The 14,362-nt window shown below is 39.6% G+C and overlaps 1 protein-coding gene across 8 annotated transcripts in view; it reads left to right on the plus strand.

The window, feature by feature from the left end:
• Nucleotides 1-14,362, plus strand: part of plce1 (phospholipase C, epsilon 1) — a 96,881-nt gene that overhangs the window by 67,408 nt on the left and 15,111 nt on the right. For 4 of the 8 annotated variants that reach the window (XM_067370111.1, XM_067370114.1, XM_067370112.1 and 1 more), the window contains 19 exons: nt 1,061-1,319; nt 1,673-1,878; nt 3,737-3,763; nt 4,704-5,373; nt 5,994-6,179; nt 6,262-6,379; nt 6,560-6,740; nt 7,006-7,128; nt 7,212-7,348; nt 7,436-7,674; nt 8,555-8,616; nt 8,755-8,920; nt 9,140-9,247; nt 9,329-9,445; nt 9,560-9,718; nt 11,668-11,797; nt 12,015-12,056; nt 13,861-13,970; nt 14,062-14,179. In XM_067370111.1, the coding sequence (XP_067226212.1) occupies nt 1,061-1,319; nt 1,673-1,878; nt 3,737-3,763; nt 4,704-5,373; nt 5,994-6,179; nt 6,262-6,379; nt 6,560-6,740; nt 7,006-7,128; nt 7,212-7,348; nt 7,436-7,674; nt 8,555-8,616; nt 8,755-8,920; nt 9,140-9,247; nt 9,329-9,445; nt 9,560-9,718; nt 11,668-11,797; nt 12,015-12,056; nt 13,861-13,970; nt 14,062-14,179 (3,158 nt within the window). The remainder of the gene's footprint in view (nt 1-1,060; nt 1,320-1,672; nt 1,879-3,736; nt 3,764-4,703; nt 5,374-5,993; nt 6,180-6,261; nt 6,380-6,559; nt 6,741-7,005; nt 7,129-7,211; nt 7,349-7,435; nt 7,675-8,554; nt 8,617-8,754; nt 8,921-9,139; nt 9,248-9,328; nt 9,446-9,559; nt 9,719-11,667; nt 11,798-12,014; nt 12,057-13,860; nt 13,971-14,061; nt 14,180-14,362) is intronic. The other 4 variants (XM_067370115.1, XM_067370116.1, XM_067370117.1 and 1 more) reach the window with 3 other exon arrangements.

Below are 14,362 nucleotides of genomic sequence, written 5' to 3' on the forward strand. Positions count from 1 at the left end.
CTCTCCTGTATGATTTCACATGAGTCTCTTCAGACCTTAGAATTGTACATGATTTATGAGGTTCTACATCTTTTGACCTCCTAACTGAACTTCTTTCCATAAATTGATCATAGAAATAAAAACATTATAAATAAAACTGAATAACAGTGTTCTCTTAGTCTTATTAAATACAAGCAATAAGTGCAACCGTAATCAAAGTACTCTCTCAATATTGCAAATAGAACAATAAGTGTAAATAGAGACCAAATCTTTCTTCAAGGATGATACAGAACTAACAGAACTACACAGCCCAGCCTAAGATAGCTTTTATATTGGGAGATATTTGCATGCATCAGGGAGCCGCTTTTAAAATGCGGGGTATTGAAATCACGTTTGAATGCACGCTTGCACTTTACTTTTGATTTCGCGATCGTGCATACTCTGTGAATAGAGAGCAGTGGTGCTGAGAGTGCATTTTACAAGATAAGACATTTGTCAGACGCTTTGGCTCTGTTGTGTAACGAATCCTCAACCATGGTCTTGTCAGTCATCTTGTTTCTTAATCACGCTTGTCTCTTGATCAGTGAACAGCTTATGTTGGATGAGCTGGATGGGACTGAAGCGACCGTTATATAACTGAATTAAATGGTTTTTATTTCTATATAAAGCAAAATGACAGTGAAGGTGTAATGTAAATGTAGTGGTGGCATATTCAATCTTAATTTCACCATCACACTCCGTCAAGGCAATATCAGCAAGAAATCTTGTCACATGTTACTCTCGCGAGATCTCGTGGCATGAGATCTTGTCACACACCTAGTAGCAACCTCTTTGAGTTTGCATTGGAGCCATTTTTTCCCCCCATTTTTGTTGGTATGGATAGAGAAATACTGGAATGATATGAGTCATGGGCAATGGTTTAACATACAGATTGTATGACTTAATCCAGAATATAATTGAGGTTACACTTAAGCATCTGTGGTGTCAGGAATGTACACAAAAATGTTAAGGGGCCTTGAGCAAATTCAGGACACCCAAAATGACATCCCTACAATCCTGCTCACAACTTATTCTTCCCCAGGTCGCGTAAAGTGCTGAAGATGTGGCAGTTCATGGACCAGGCAGATATTGAGACCATGCGTGGTCTAAAGGACGCCATGGCCCAGCACGAATCATCATCTGAGTACAAGAAAGTGGTCAACCGTGCCCTCAACATCCCTGGATGCAAAGTGGTGCCCTTCTGTGGTGTGTTCCTCAAGGAGCTTAGTGAGGCTCTGGATGGTGCAGCCAGCATTATTGCACTACGTCCCTCTTTTGATTCTCAAGAAGATCCTGTTGAGGTGAGGATTAGGTGCTTTCAAAAAGTGATGATGACTAACACAGGAAATTGTATCAGCACAGTCAAATTGAATTGTCTTTTACAGTTACAATAATAGTCTTGAAGCCATTTTGGCTAGCTGGAGCAATTACCTTTTCATAAAACATTTAATATGCCTGTTGAATTGCTTCCTGGCTTTACAAAAAAACACATTAGAATGATTCAGCTGGGAAAAAGACATTTTGTCACTCTAGTGACTATTGAATCACCCATGAAAGCTTTTTAAAGCCCACAAATCTACTCATATTGTCCATAATTGTGGTTATTTTCTTTTGTGTGGAATCTCTGTGGTGAGGTGCTCTTTACCTTCCACAGTTTGTCACCGAATACAACGGCCAGCAGCACTTCCTGCAGAGGGTTGGGAGCGATGGGCTCCACAGCTCAGACAAGGAGGCGACTGTCAGTAACATTCTGCAGACAATTCGCAGTTGCAACCGAAGCTTGGAGGCCGAGGAGCCTGAGGAGAAACGAGAGATCACAGTTTCCCCTAAAAATTCCTTCAAAGACAAGAGCAGAAACCAGTGAGTTTAAATTTGGACCCTGTTTGCAAATATATGATGTGTTTAGTCTAATTCTTATATGCTGAGGCATGCACAGTTTGTTTTAATACCTTTAACATGCACTCTGCATAGAGGTTTTGGCTATTTCTTTACACTTACACAACCAGTGAGATCTTTAATGACTAGCATTCCCATGAATCTCAATGGAAGTTGCTTGACTGTTGGAGGAACTGCTAAATGTATGTGATTTGACATCTGCGATTGTTGCTCATTGACACATTTATGTTTAAAGGCTTGAGTCAATCAACTGAACTGTAATGAAAATTACTTTGTAGCAACTCTAATATTGTTGTCAACACAAGAACACACAGAATCCTAAACCCAAAAGCAACAGAAAGGGAAAAATTCCTTTTCATATTTTTCAAAACCCTCATTTTAAAGGAATAGTTCACCAAAAAAATTAAATTATCCCATGATTTACTCACCCTCAAGCCATCCTAGGTGTATATGACTATTATCTCTCAGACAAACACAATCGGAGATATATTTAAAAATATCCTTAGTCCTCCAAGGTTTATAATTTTTGTGAATAGCTGCCCAGATTTTGAAGACAAAAAAAAAAAAAATGCATCCATCTATAAAAAATTAATCCATACGACTCCAGACAAATATCCTTATTTTAAACCTTATAAAGTAAAATAACAAGCTTTCGATACGACAGCCATACATTCGACGAACGTCCAATAAGTATTAACTTACGTAAACCGTGACGTAGTACACAATACCATGACGTTCTACATTATGTCCTATGCTATAACGTATAGTACGTCGTGTCATTGTGTAGAAGTAGAACTTCATGGCATTGTGTACTACGTTGCTGAAGTTAATGCTTTTTGGACGCAAGCCGAATGCGTATGTCCGTTACGCCGGAAGTTCGTTATTTTATTTTATAATGTTTTAGAATTCTGGGCAGCCATTCACAACCATTATAAACCTTGGAGGACTAAGGATATTTTTAAATATATCTCTGATTGTGTTCTGCTGAAAGAAGATTGTCATATACACCTAGGATGGCTTGAAGAGGGCATTTTTGGGTGAACTATCCCTTTAACTTAACTAAAGCATATCTGATAAAAAGACTTTCAATGTACAGTATGTGGCACTTGAATGGGCACTTGATGTTTTGATGAAGGTTATGGCTGGATTGCTGTAAAATTCTATTCACACCATAAAACACATCATTCAGTGTCTACAGTTAACTACTAAATCACATTCCTTGACAACCTTGAGAAAATTTTTAAAAGAGAGTGAAGGAACTACTGTAAGTGCTTGGGGTTTATTCTGAGCCTTTAAACATCTTGTCACGTTACAATGTGACTCCAAATCCTGCCATTTGGCTGAAATGTTTCTCTGTGGAACATGTTGTTGTCATGATAGTATTGATGCATGTGGACCTATGTACAGAGCAGCATTACATATCCCAAATTTCCTTAGAAGATAGAAAGCAGTGAGTTTTTGGTTCTGTTTGTCTTCAACGCTGAGGTAGTTTTGTCATCTGGAGGAAGGTGCACGTATCGGTTGTTAATACTGTGTCTCTGGAGAATCTCATAGCCTGTGTTGTAAACCTGCTAGCGTTTTCATCTTTCAAGAGACTGAATCTTGAGCAATCAGTCTTTGATATACTTCTTTATTTTTTTTACGTCTCCCCCAAGAACTGTTCCAGTCACAGGACTGACTTTGTACCACAAATGTATCAAAGTTGAGCATGTTGTGTTTGGGTACATATCCATCCCTATATTTGCCCGTGTGAAGCCATGCACTTTCTCAAACTTCTTCCTTCTTTTTCTTTCTTCCATTCTCCTTACTATCCACTCTCAAGGAAAGTACCTGGGTCAGAGCGTGTCCTGTAAGTTGCCAGATAGTTGTATTTCAATGATTGCACTAACTGGATTGGTCTCTAAGTGACATGTAGTGTTTCAGATGCATGGGCTTGGTGTTTTTGCACTTAGAAATGCATGCATTTCCTGCCTCTGAAACCACAATGCAAAGTTCAAGTCAAGACCATGTTCTCAAAGTCCAAGGCCAATCCCCAATTACCTAAGACACAGACCAAAACCACAATTCTTAGGTATAGACCAATACCACACCTACTAAGACCCAGACAAATGCCAAGCTGAGAAAACCCAGAGTAATAACAAAGTCCTAGAGCCAAATCAAGACTAGACTCCTCAAGGCCCAGATCCAGTCCTAGAATCAAATCAAGACTAGACTCTTTAAGGCCCAGATCCAGGTCAAGTCCTTATCCCAAGACCCAAGCCAAGAACTGTTGGTCCAAGATCCAGACTGTCCAATTTAATTAGAAAGAATATACTGCAGCATTCATTCAGAACACTCAGGCTAAGTAGCCATTAAAAGACATGGGATTCTTGTGAAACATCTGTAATGGTGCAGATACAAGTACAAACCTGTGGTTGTGGTAATTATCACCTTTAATACTCTTTGGAAATAGACTACAGTCTTGCCTGAGACCACAAACCAAAACCCATATCCAGACCAAGACAGAGTAAATAAGACCCAAACCACAACCACCTTTAAGATCAAGATGCTAGCCCTGCCACAGTACACAAATTAAAGCAATTGCATTATATTACATAACGGCCCCAAAATTTGTGTCATGGGTTGACAGTGCTCTTCAATATTGTATGCTCCTGTCAGCTCCTTTTTACAAGACTAATATGGCATGACCTCTTCCAAGAAAGTGAGAAGTTTTCCAGTCAGAGTTCTGTTTATTCAGTCACTTGATGCTTTATGTCTGCTTCACCTGCTTCATGTCATTTTTATTTCAGGTTTTTAGTAGGGGAACTCTCAGACTCTGAAGGGGACCCATTTGAGGTGGCTAAGGACATAGACCTCCAGACCACAGAAGAGGTGAATGGACCCTTTAGTCATGGTACGGAGCTCATCCCTTGGTACGTGCTCTCACTTCAGCCAGATATCCACCAGTTCCTGCTCCAGGGAGCAACCATCATCCACTACGACCCCGAGACCCGTCTCACCGCCCGTTGCGTCCTTCGCCTACAGCCTGATAACTGCTTCCTCACCTGGTCCAAGCCCCACAGTAGCTATGGCCCAGGTGGAAGAGCCAGAGGCTTCATGGGACATCCACCATCCCCAGACCACTTACCCCTGGGCCAACCTGTGCACTGCGGACTGTCTGACGGACTCCTGGACCTTAATGTGGTGAAGGCTGTGTTTATGGGTCACCCTGGAGTGGATGTTAATTTTGTGTGCCTGCAGCACAAACTGTGTAACATGAACCCTGGCGAAAATGGTGTCACACTGCTATATGGACTTAATACCACAGACAACAGGCTCCTGCATTTTGTGGCCCCCAAGCATACGGCCCGCATGCTGCACAAGGGCCTCCAGGAGCTACTCAGTGCCATCAGGAAGATCAGGAAATTTCCTGACCAGAGACTGCAATGGCTGCGAAAGCAGTATGTTAGTTTATACCAGGTAAATCTACATCTATTCATTTAGCAGATGCAATTAATCCAAGTGAGAACACAATACAAATAGACCAATCATTCCAAGTTTCTGTTTAGAATTGAAATAGTGCAACACTCTGGATGATTTTTTGTATATTTTTTATTTTTATTTTTTAGGAAGAATTTGCTAATGTTTTTAAAATGATTGAATGTTACTTAAAAACATTACAGATAGCAGAATGATATTAGTTCATATTATGCTCACTCATATTATACTATAAAAAAGCCTGCTGTTTTTCCACTGGTCATGCTGGTCTGGTTTGATAGTTTTAGAAGGGTTTAGGGCACTTGTCAGCTGAACAGGCTGGCAGATCACCTGGTTGACCAGCTAAACCAGTTGAACACCAGTTTGGCCATGCTGATGGATCAGCCGAACCAGTTTAAACTGCCATAGGCTGCCTTTAGATAAAGATTTTTGCACATATGTTGTGTTCTCCTCGGTGTTGAATTACTCTATATTGAAGTTCCCACAACACACTTAGGTCAGCAAGGCACAGCTTTCATTTTTGAAAGCTAAATTACATTCATTGTTGTTATCCATTTTTATTGACGATGGCCTTTACATTGCTGTAAAACTTCTTTTTCTAGGAGGACGGTAGATTTGAGGGACCCACACTGGCCCATGCTATTGAACTGTTTGGTGGTAGACGCTGGAATATGGGTGCTAGTGGCCCTGGATCCGCCAGCAAGAGTGCAGAGAAGAACTCAGTCCAGAAAAACAGTCCGCTGGGCATCAACTCCAATGTCAAAAAGAAGAAGAAAACCTTAGTCAGGGTAAGAAGAGAAAGATTGTGAGCCAACAAAGGCTGTCCTGGCTTGGCTATGTCACTTGGCTAATGCACCATCCTGTTCACAGGGGGACAGTGGTGATGGAACAGATGATGAGATGATCTCACGCAAGACCAGGAGCTGTAAGGAGACTTTAGGGAGGAGAGAGTCTGACCCTTTGGAAAGTGTTGAGCAGGAAGAGACTGGTAAGGGTTACTGAACACTTTGTTGACAGCTAATTGGACTCTGGTAGAACACAATTGTAGAAGAATGTTGAGGATGGTATTTCAACTGTTTTAGATTCTTGAGAGTATAAATGATTGGTTTTGTGATGTGAATGTCTTCAGAGATCAGGTACATTGTTGCATGTTTAAATGTTTCCATAGAGGACTGCAGTACTTCTGGCCACCCTGGACCTTTTTCCTTATCCTACAGCAAAGGCCAGTCTCCTGGATCCTCCTTGTCCTCTTCCTCCTCTTCGTCTGGCTCCTTTAGCACAAACATCTCCACCCCTACACGCCCCCATTCCTCCCCCATTCTCCCCAGCAACTCCAAAAGTCAGCCAGGGTAAGGCAGAAAATACAAATTCAGTGCATTCCCAGAACAGGCCTCACAAAATCTTGTTCTTTTTAAGATGCTTTCAGATGTAACTGTACAAGATTTCATTGGTTCTCACATCATACGCATACATGTTTAAGCTTATGTTAAATTGATGCAGTCTTTCACAGATGTTTCAGTGACATGAGTGCATCTGTGCATGGTGAAGAATAAATTGTATTACTTGTAGTAAAGGCTGTTTTGCTTCAGAGCTGACTGTGTTTGCTGGTCTCAGGGCCTGGAGCAGTCGGAGCTGGCATGGACGAGGGAAAGGTTGCTTCAGGGGCTTCCAGGAACTCATGATCTCTGACAGCATCATGAGCTTTGTTGAATTTGTCGAGCTCTTCAAGTCTTTTAGGTAGAACACACCTTTCCTTCTAACCAAATACATAGCTTGAGTTTTGAATCTGGGTGATTGTTGAAAGTTTCCTGTGTGTCCAGCATTCGCAGTCGCAAGGATCTGAAGGAACTGTTCGACACCTACGCCGTGCCATGTAGTCGTTCGGGTCCTGATTCTGTTCCTCTCTACACCACACTGAGGATTGACGACAAACTTACGGGTCTACAACCAGATCTTGGTGGGCATGTGTGAATAATAGTCATTTTTAAACTTGATTTTGTAACTGATGAGGTAGGATGGTTTTACAAAGCTGATCTCTTCACAGATCTCCTAACTCGCAACGGCTCTGACCTGGGTCTTTTTATCCGCACGCGGCAGCAAATGTCTGAAAACCAGAAGCAGATTTCAGATGCCATTGCAGCTGCTAGCATTGTGACCAATGGCACTGGAGTGGAGAATTCATCGCTGGGTGTGCTGGGATTGGCCATCTCTCAGCTCAATGACTTCTTGGTCAACTGTCAGGGAGAACATCTGAGCTATGATGAGATCCTCAGCATCATACAGGTTTGTAGAAGAACTCCCTGAATGCCAAAGTTTTATAAACTTTACTGATCTGACCTATGCATGTTACTTTTGAAATTGACAAAGGTCATTCCTGTTATGGAGCACATTAATATGGTTGTGTTGTAATTTACAGATTTTAAGAAATGTTTTTTGAGTAAATTCGGCACTTAAACTTTGAATTTGGATTTAAATAAAGATCTAAAGTTTACTTTTTTACCATCTTTTGAAATGTTTATATTGTTGTGCTTGTTTATGTAATTTTATATAACAGCGTTGGATGTTTTAAAGTGATGCAAACCAGCTAATACCATAAAACTTTACTGCATTCATCAAAGCCACTGCTAATGCTTGTTCATTTGTGCTGTTGTTTTATCACAAAAAGATCACTTTCTGGATGTCATTAAGAACATGCCTTTTTTTTTTTAATAAATAAGACGATTACGGGAAAAATATATTAAATAATTTTTCTCGTTTCAAGCTATGTGCAGCAAACTTGGCTCTGTCAATGTATCTGTCTTGTGTGTCTAACCTTCAAACTTCAAAACTTTTTAAGCTGTTTTAAACCTTGAAAAGACATTTTCAAGCCAACATTCAAACTGTGTCTTGACAGGATTTTCCTTATTTATGTGAAAACTTATTGTCAGAAAAGAAAATTGTTTTAAACTTTTGTCAGAAGGGTCTGGCGCGGTTTTAAAGTTCTCAGTGGTGGGTCATCATGTACTGTTAACAACATGGACAATTGATTCTTCCTTTATTAAGAATAAGAGTCGTTGACTGACAGTTCTATATTAGCAACTCACCAGCTCATAAATCACTATGGGACATCTAATGATATGCATGCCAATGTAATAACATTTAATTTGTTTTTTTGTTTCTTTAGAAATTTGAGCCTTCTTCAAACATGCGTCAGATGGGGTGGATGTCGTTTGAAGGATTTGCCAGGTTTGAATTTATTAAACACATTTGACAAAATAATGTGGACCAGAAGTTTCAGAAACACAATACTTTGGCAGATTTGGATAATATGCTATATTCATATAATCTCTGCTACATGACTAAAAATTAATCTGCCTCTCGAAGGTTTCTAATGGACAAGGACAACTTTGCCTCTAAAAACGAAGAGTCTCAAGTGAACCTGGATGAGCTCCAGTATCCGCTCTCGTACTATTACATCGAGTCCTCTCATAACACATACCTCACGGGCCATCAGCTGAAGGGAGAATCTTCAGTGGAGCTTTACAGCCAGGTACATCTTCAGCCGAACTTCTCTGTTTATCCTGAACCTGATCCAAGGTGAAAAACAATTCACAATGCAGTCCATAAATATATTTGATGATCGCTGCTTCACATGCCGTACTGTAGATGTTACCTGCATGTGAATGTAGCTATGTAAATAACACAGAAAAAAACAGCATGTAAATGATGTCTGCATGAGTTTGAGTTTGACTTATAGCTTCTGTCACAGGTTTTGTTGCAGGGCTGTCGTAGCGTTGAGTTGGACTGCTGGGATGGGGACGACGGCATGCCTGTTATTTACCATGGACATACTCTCACTACTAAGATTCCTTTCAAGGTCTGTTTAGAAATCAAGAAGAGACTTCTGTTGATTTTATGTATGTTTTCTGTTGACTTGAACTGCTCTTGTGGTCTGTAGGATGTTGTCGAGGCCATCAATCGTGCAGCGTTTGTGAACTCAGAGATGCCTGTGATTCTGTCCATTGAAAACCACTGCTCTTTACCACAGCAACGCAAAATGGCTGAGATTTTTAAGGTAACTGTCTGCATTTTTACACTATATCAGAATGCTCCGATTCCTTTAGATGTTCTCTATTTTATGAGTCTGTGTCCAGTGAAAGATGAACATTGTTCATGTTTTGCTCTTCAGACGGTGTTCGGAGAGAAGCTGGTGACCAAGTTCCTGTTTGAGAGTGATTTTGCAGATGAGCCTTTGCTTCCATCTCCTCTGCAGCTCAGAGGGAAGATCCTCCTCAAAAATAAGAAGCTGAAAGCTCACCAGGCTCCAGTTGACATTCTCAAACAAAAGGTAGATGAGAGGGGGCAACACAGAACTGATCTCAAGATTATTTGATTTTTAGACGACTTGCCAGCTATCCTTCTACAAATTATCATCTGAATGAATCACAGCAGCCATACACTCAAATTGAAACTGCCCAGTTTGGCAAGCACTTGCCATTTTTTTGTGTGCAATATGAATTAGTGATGCACCGAATTGAACTGAGGCAGCTAAAGCGATCTGTCACGCCACATTGTAGAGCATCAAAATGACATTTATTGTTTTTATTTCATGATAAAGTTGACAGAATTTAAAGTTGCCATCAAACGTTTTTTTACAAGATGTAATATAAGTCTAAGGTGTCCCCTGAATGTGTCTGTGAAGTTTCAGCTCAAAATACCCTATAGATTTTTTTTAATTCATTTTTTTAACTGCCTATTTTGGGGCATCATTAACTATGCACCGATTCAGCGCGCGGCCCCTTTAAATCTGGCGCTCCCCTGCCCACGGAGCTCGCGCTTGCCTTTAACAGCATAAACAAAGTTCACACAGCTAATATAACCCTCAAAATGGATCTTTACAAAGTGTTCGTCATGCATGCTGCATGCATACATCAGATCATGTGAGTATTGTATTTATTTGGATGTTTACATTTGATTCTGAATGAGTTTGAGGCTATGTTCCGTGGCTAACGGCTAATGCTACACTGTTGGAGAGATTTATAAAGAATGAAGTTGTGTTTATGCATTATACAGACTGCAAGTGTTTAATAATGAAAATAGTGACGGCTCTCGTCTCCGTGAATACAGTAAGAAACGATGGTAACTTTAACCACATTTAACAGTACATTAGCAACATGCTAACAAAACATTTAGAAAGACAGTTTACAAATATCACTAAAAATATCATGTTATCATGGATCATGTCAGTTATTATTGCTCCATCTGCCATTTTTCGCTGTTGTTCTTGCTTGCTTACCTAGTCTGATGATTCAGCTGTGCTGCTCCAGACGTTAATACTGGCTGCCCTTGTGTAATGCCTTGATCATGGGCTGGCATATGCAAATATTGGGGGCGTACGGATTAATGATCCCGACTGTTACGTAACAGTCGGTGTTATGTTGAGATTCGCCTGTTCTTCGGAGGTCTTTTAAATAAATGAGATTTATATCAGGAGGAAACAAAGGTGTTTGAGACTCACTGTATGTCATTTCCATGTACTGAACTCTTGTTATGCAACTATGGCAAGATAGATTTAATTTTTGATTCTAGGGCACCTTTAAAAGCCGAGACTTTGTTTCATATCAAAAGCAACAAAGCCCAAAGCTTATTGCAATTATTGGATGGCAGGCATGCTACAAATAATGTTTAGTGAAGCTTTGTTTACACATTAACAGGAAACAGCATAGACTAAAAGGTTGTTCTTGAGATTTAAGAATCAATAACGGTTCATCAGAATTAAGATATATTGAAATCTATATCAAGAGTTAGTCTGAAACCACTATATATATATAAATTTCAGTGCATCACTAATATGAATCAAATGTGATCTGAGACTAGCTTAAGATAAATGTCTTGCCCTAATATTGCTCTATGTAAAGACATTAAGGCATTTCAATGCTTTGAAACAATGCATAGTGTGAAAAGTGTTAAACAAATAAATTTGACTCTGCACTGTTTTTGGAGGAACATCTGCAGAATGCATTTAAACATTAAAATGTCGTTAACTGAGCTGGAAGTACTACACTAAAGCACAACCAAATTAGTCAAAATATTTAAGAAACAAATGCAAATGGAGTGGAATGTGTGAATGACAGACACTTCATTTCTGCAGATATCTGCACAGCTTTAATGTGATCTCCCAACTAACTGTTAAACATTTTTAGTATCAACAAATTTGATTGAGTCCTTGAAGCATCCATCTAACAAATCAAGAAGGGTTATTTGAAAAGTGTCTGAGCTTTTCCTCTGTTTCAAAAGGCACATCAACTGGCTCACATGCAGGCCCAGGCCAACAACGGCACAGTCAGCGGAACGTCCCTGGGAAACAATGACGAAGAAGAAGAGGAGGAAGACGAGTATGACTATGATTATGAGTCACTGTCTGATGGTAAGCAGACATGTCAACATGTCCTTTATTTTAACTCCAATCCATCGCGATTATTGGAATATTTAGCGGAATTTTCTGTTCAGTTCACTAACCCTCTCACAAACTTTTACTGTTCTCACGATGACACCTTCACTCTGTAGCATGCTGACCTTTTTCCATTCCCCCGCCCCCCTCTTTCTTTCATTCTCTTCACTCTTTTTTTTCTCCTTTTTCGTAGCTGATGTCCTCAATGCTTCCACAGCCTCTTATGGCCAGGAAGGTAAATGTACTGTGTGTGAGCATATGTGGGTGGTTGACAAACAGACATGGTTTTAGATATTGTTTAAACTTAAAGCATGAAATTGCAAATATGCATTTATATAAGAAAAGGTTTTTCTCATGTTTGTAAGGTATTTAAATTCAAGACCAGTAATGTTAAAACTGGGAGACCCCCAAATATTATATCAATACACTGGTCACCACAGTACAATTTCTACACTTGATAAAAAACTGGACACATTTTTTTTGCTGTCCAGCCAAATAGAAATTTAAGTGAAAATGATTGGCTTTTTTCATTGAAGACAGTAAAAATTTCATGTCAACAGCCCATAAATGTGTGCCATGATGTTGTGTGTCGCTCTCACTGCTGTAAGCTGCCAGTGTGTTGACTCTGCTGCGATTGCTTGCACTCAGGAAATCAAAGCAGAATAATGGTGCTTGTGTCTGAGATCCTTCGGGTGTGTGCTGTCTGCTCTGCCATGAATAAATCATTTTTTGAGTATAAAGATGGGTGGTACAATATATAAACAAAACAACCCAAAATCACTTTCACCACGTTCGTTTCTTCCACATCGTTGATGTTTTGAAAATGGCTCGACCTTGCTTGCGGCACTGGCTCATCGGTGGGGGAAAAACAAAGCCATCTGGTTTCTCATGCCCTGCGCTGCTCTCTGTTAAAGAGACTTTGTTCTTTCCCAAATGGCCTTCCCCAGAGACTCCGCTATGAGTCTGTGCAGTCAGGGGAATTCTGGGCATTTACTCAACCTGCTTTCTTAAGCCGGGTACACCATGATTTTACCATCGGAGTTAAATTTTAAAAAATTGTTCCAGATTTGTTTTGTCATAAGGTAAAATGCTAATTTTTGATTGCTTTGTGTGACATCAACTACTGACCAATTAATTGTCTTTGTGATTAATCTTGGCCTCTAATAAAGATCTGACAGTGTCTGTGTGTTGCACATCTGCAGAATGAATGGTCCTGTGATGACCTTTTTTCAGTTTTGCCAATCATGACCAAAATCTGTAAGTCACCATAAAATCAAAATTGGCAATTCTTCTTTTCGTTATGGAATAATGCAGTGTTTATTATAAATGATTTATCCGTGGACATCATTATTTTTTTTTTAATTCATGATTGCCCTCATTCTCTTCTCTGATGATGTTCACTGGTGGGGGGCGGGACAACCTGTCACTCACACAAAATCACAGAAGTTATCAAGCAACAATGATCCAACGATCCAATCAATTCCCAATGGACAAATTTTTTTCTTGTTTGAGAATCCGTTTCACTTGAATATACATTACAATAGAGAAGAAAAAATGTCAATTTCCATTTCATGCTGATTTAAAAGGGATCGTTAACCCAAAAATGCAAATTGTCATCATTTACTCTCACTCATGTTTTTCCAATTCTGCACAACTTTTGACATATTTTGACGAATGTCTCCGTTTATTTTTTGTCCTTGCAATGTCAATGGTTTGGTTAAAAACATTCTTCAAAAAATATCTTCTATTGTGATCAGCAGAAGAAAGAACATCATACAGGTTTGAAAGTAAATGTAATTTTGGGTGAACTATCTCTTTAAGAAGTATATACATACTTGCGTATCAGGCTACACTATTGATGTCAGTCTTTTTTTGGCTTCTTTCAAATATGACTGCTTCACCTTTATGTGCTTTGCAAAGTTTTTATTTCTTATTCAGACAAAATTGTTTTCATTTCTTAATGTTTTTAATCACTTGTTTTGGCTGGAACAGAAAATTCTTTATGTAGGGATGTTTCTTAATCTTTTTCTTTTCTGCAGACAATATTCTGGACGACAAACCAGAAGGCAAGTCATCCACTGAGAAACTTCAATACGAGTCCAATGATGAGATGCCGAAGCGGTTTAAGAAAGCGGGAAGCAAAGGAAAGGTCAGACAGAACAGTAACGATGAAGCTTTGTGTTCCTTTGAACCTGAATACAGACATGATCTGTGATGGTTGTACTTGTGTGCCCTTGCAGATGTTCGACATGGAATTAGGAGAGGAGTTCTACCTGCCCCAGAATGAGAAGGAGAGCAGACAGATCGCTCAAGAACTCTCTGATCTGGTCATCTACTGTCAGGCTATCAAATTCCCAGGTTTCCATCTCATCTAATTATTACACGACCACATAAAAGAAAGTTTATAGTTCTGTCAGCCTCTGCGAAACACAAGATGTGATGCACCTAAGAATTTGTCTGAAAATGAATTTTCAAAAGAGTTTTGGAGGGATGAAATCATTGAGCAAAACTGTGACATTTAATTAGCGCTTCTTCGGTTGC

Source organism: Chanodichthys erythropterus, chromosome 19 (genome assembly GCF_024489055.1).
Source record: "Chanodichthys erythropterus isolate Z2021 chromosome 19, ASM2448905v1, whole genome shotgun sequence".
Classification (NCBI taxonomy): Eukaryota; Metazoa; Chordata; class Actinopteri; order Cypriniformes; family Xenocyprididae; genus Chanodichthys; species Chanodichthys erythropterus.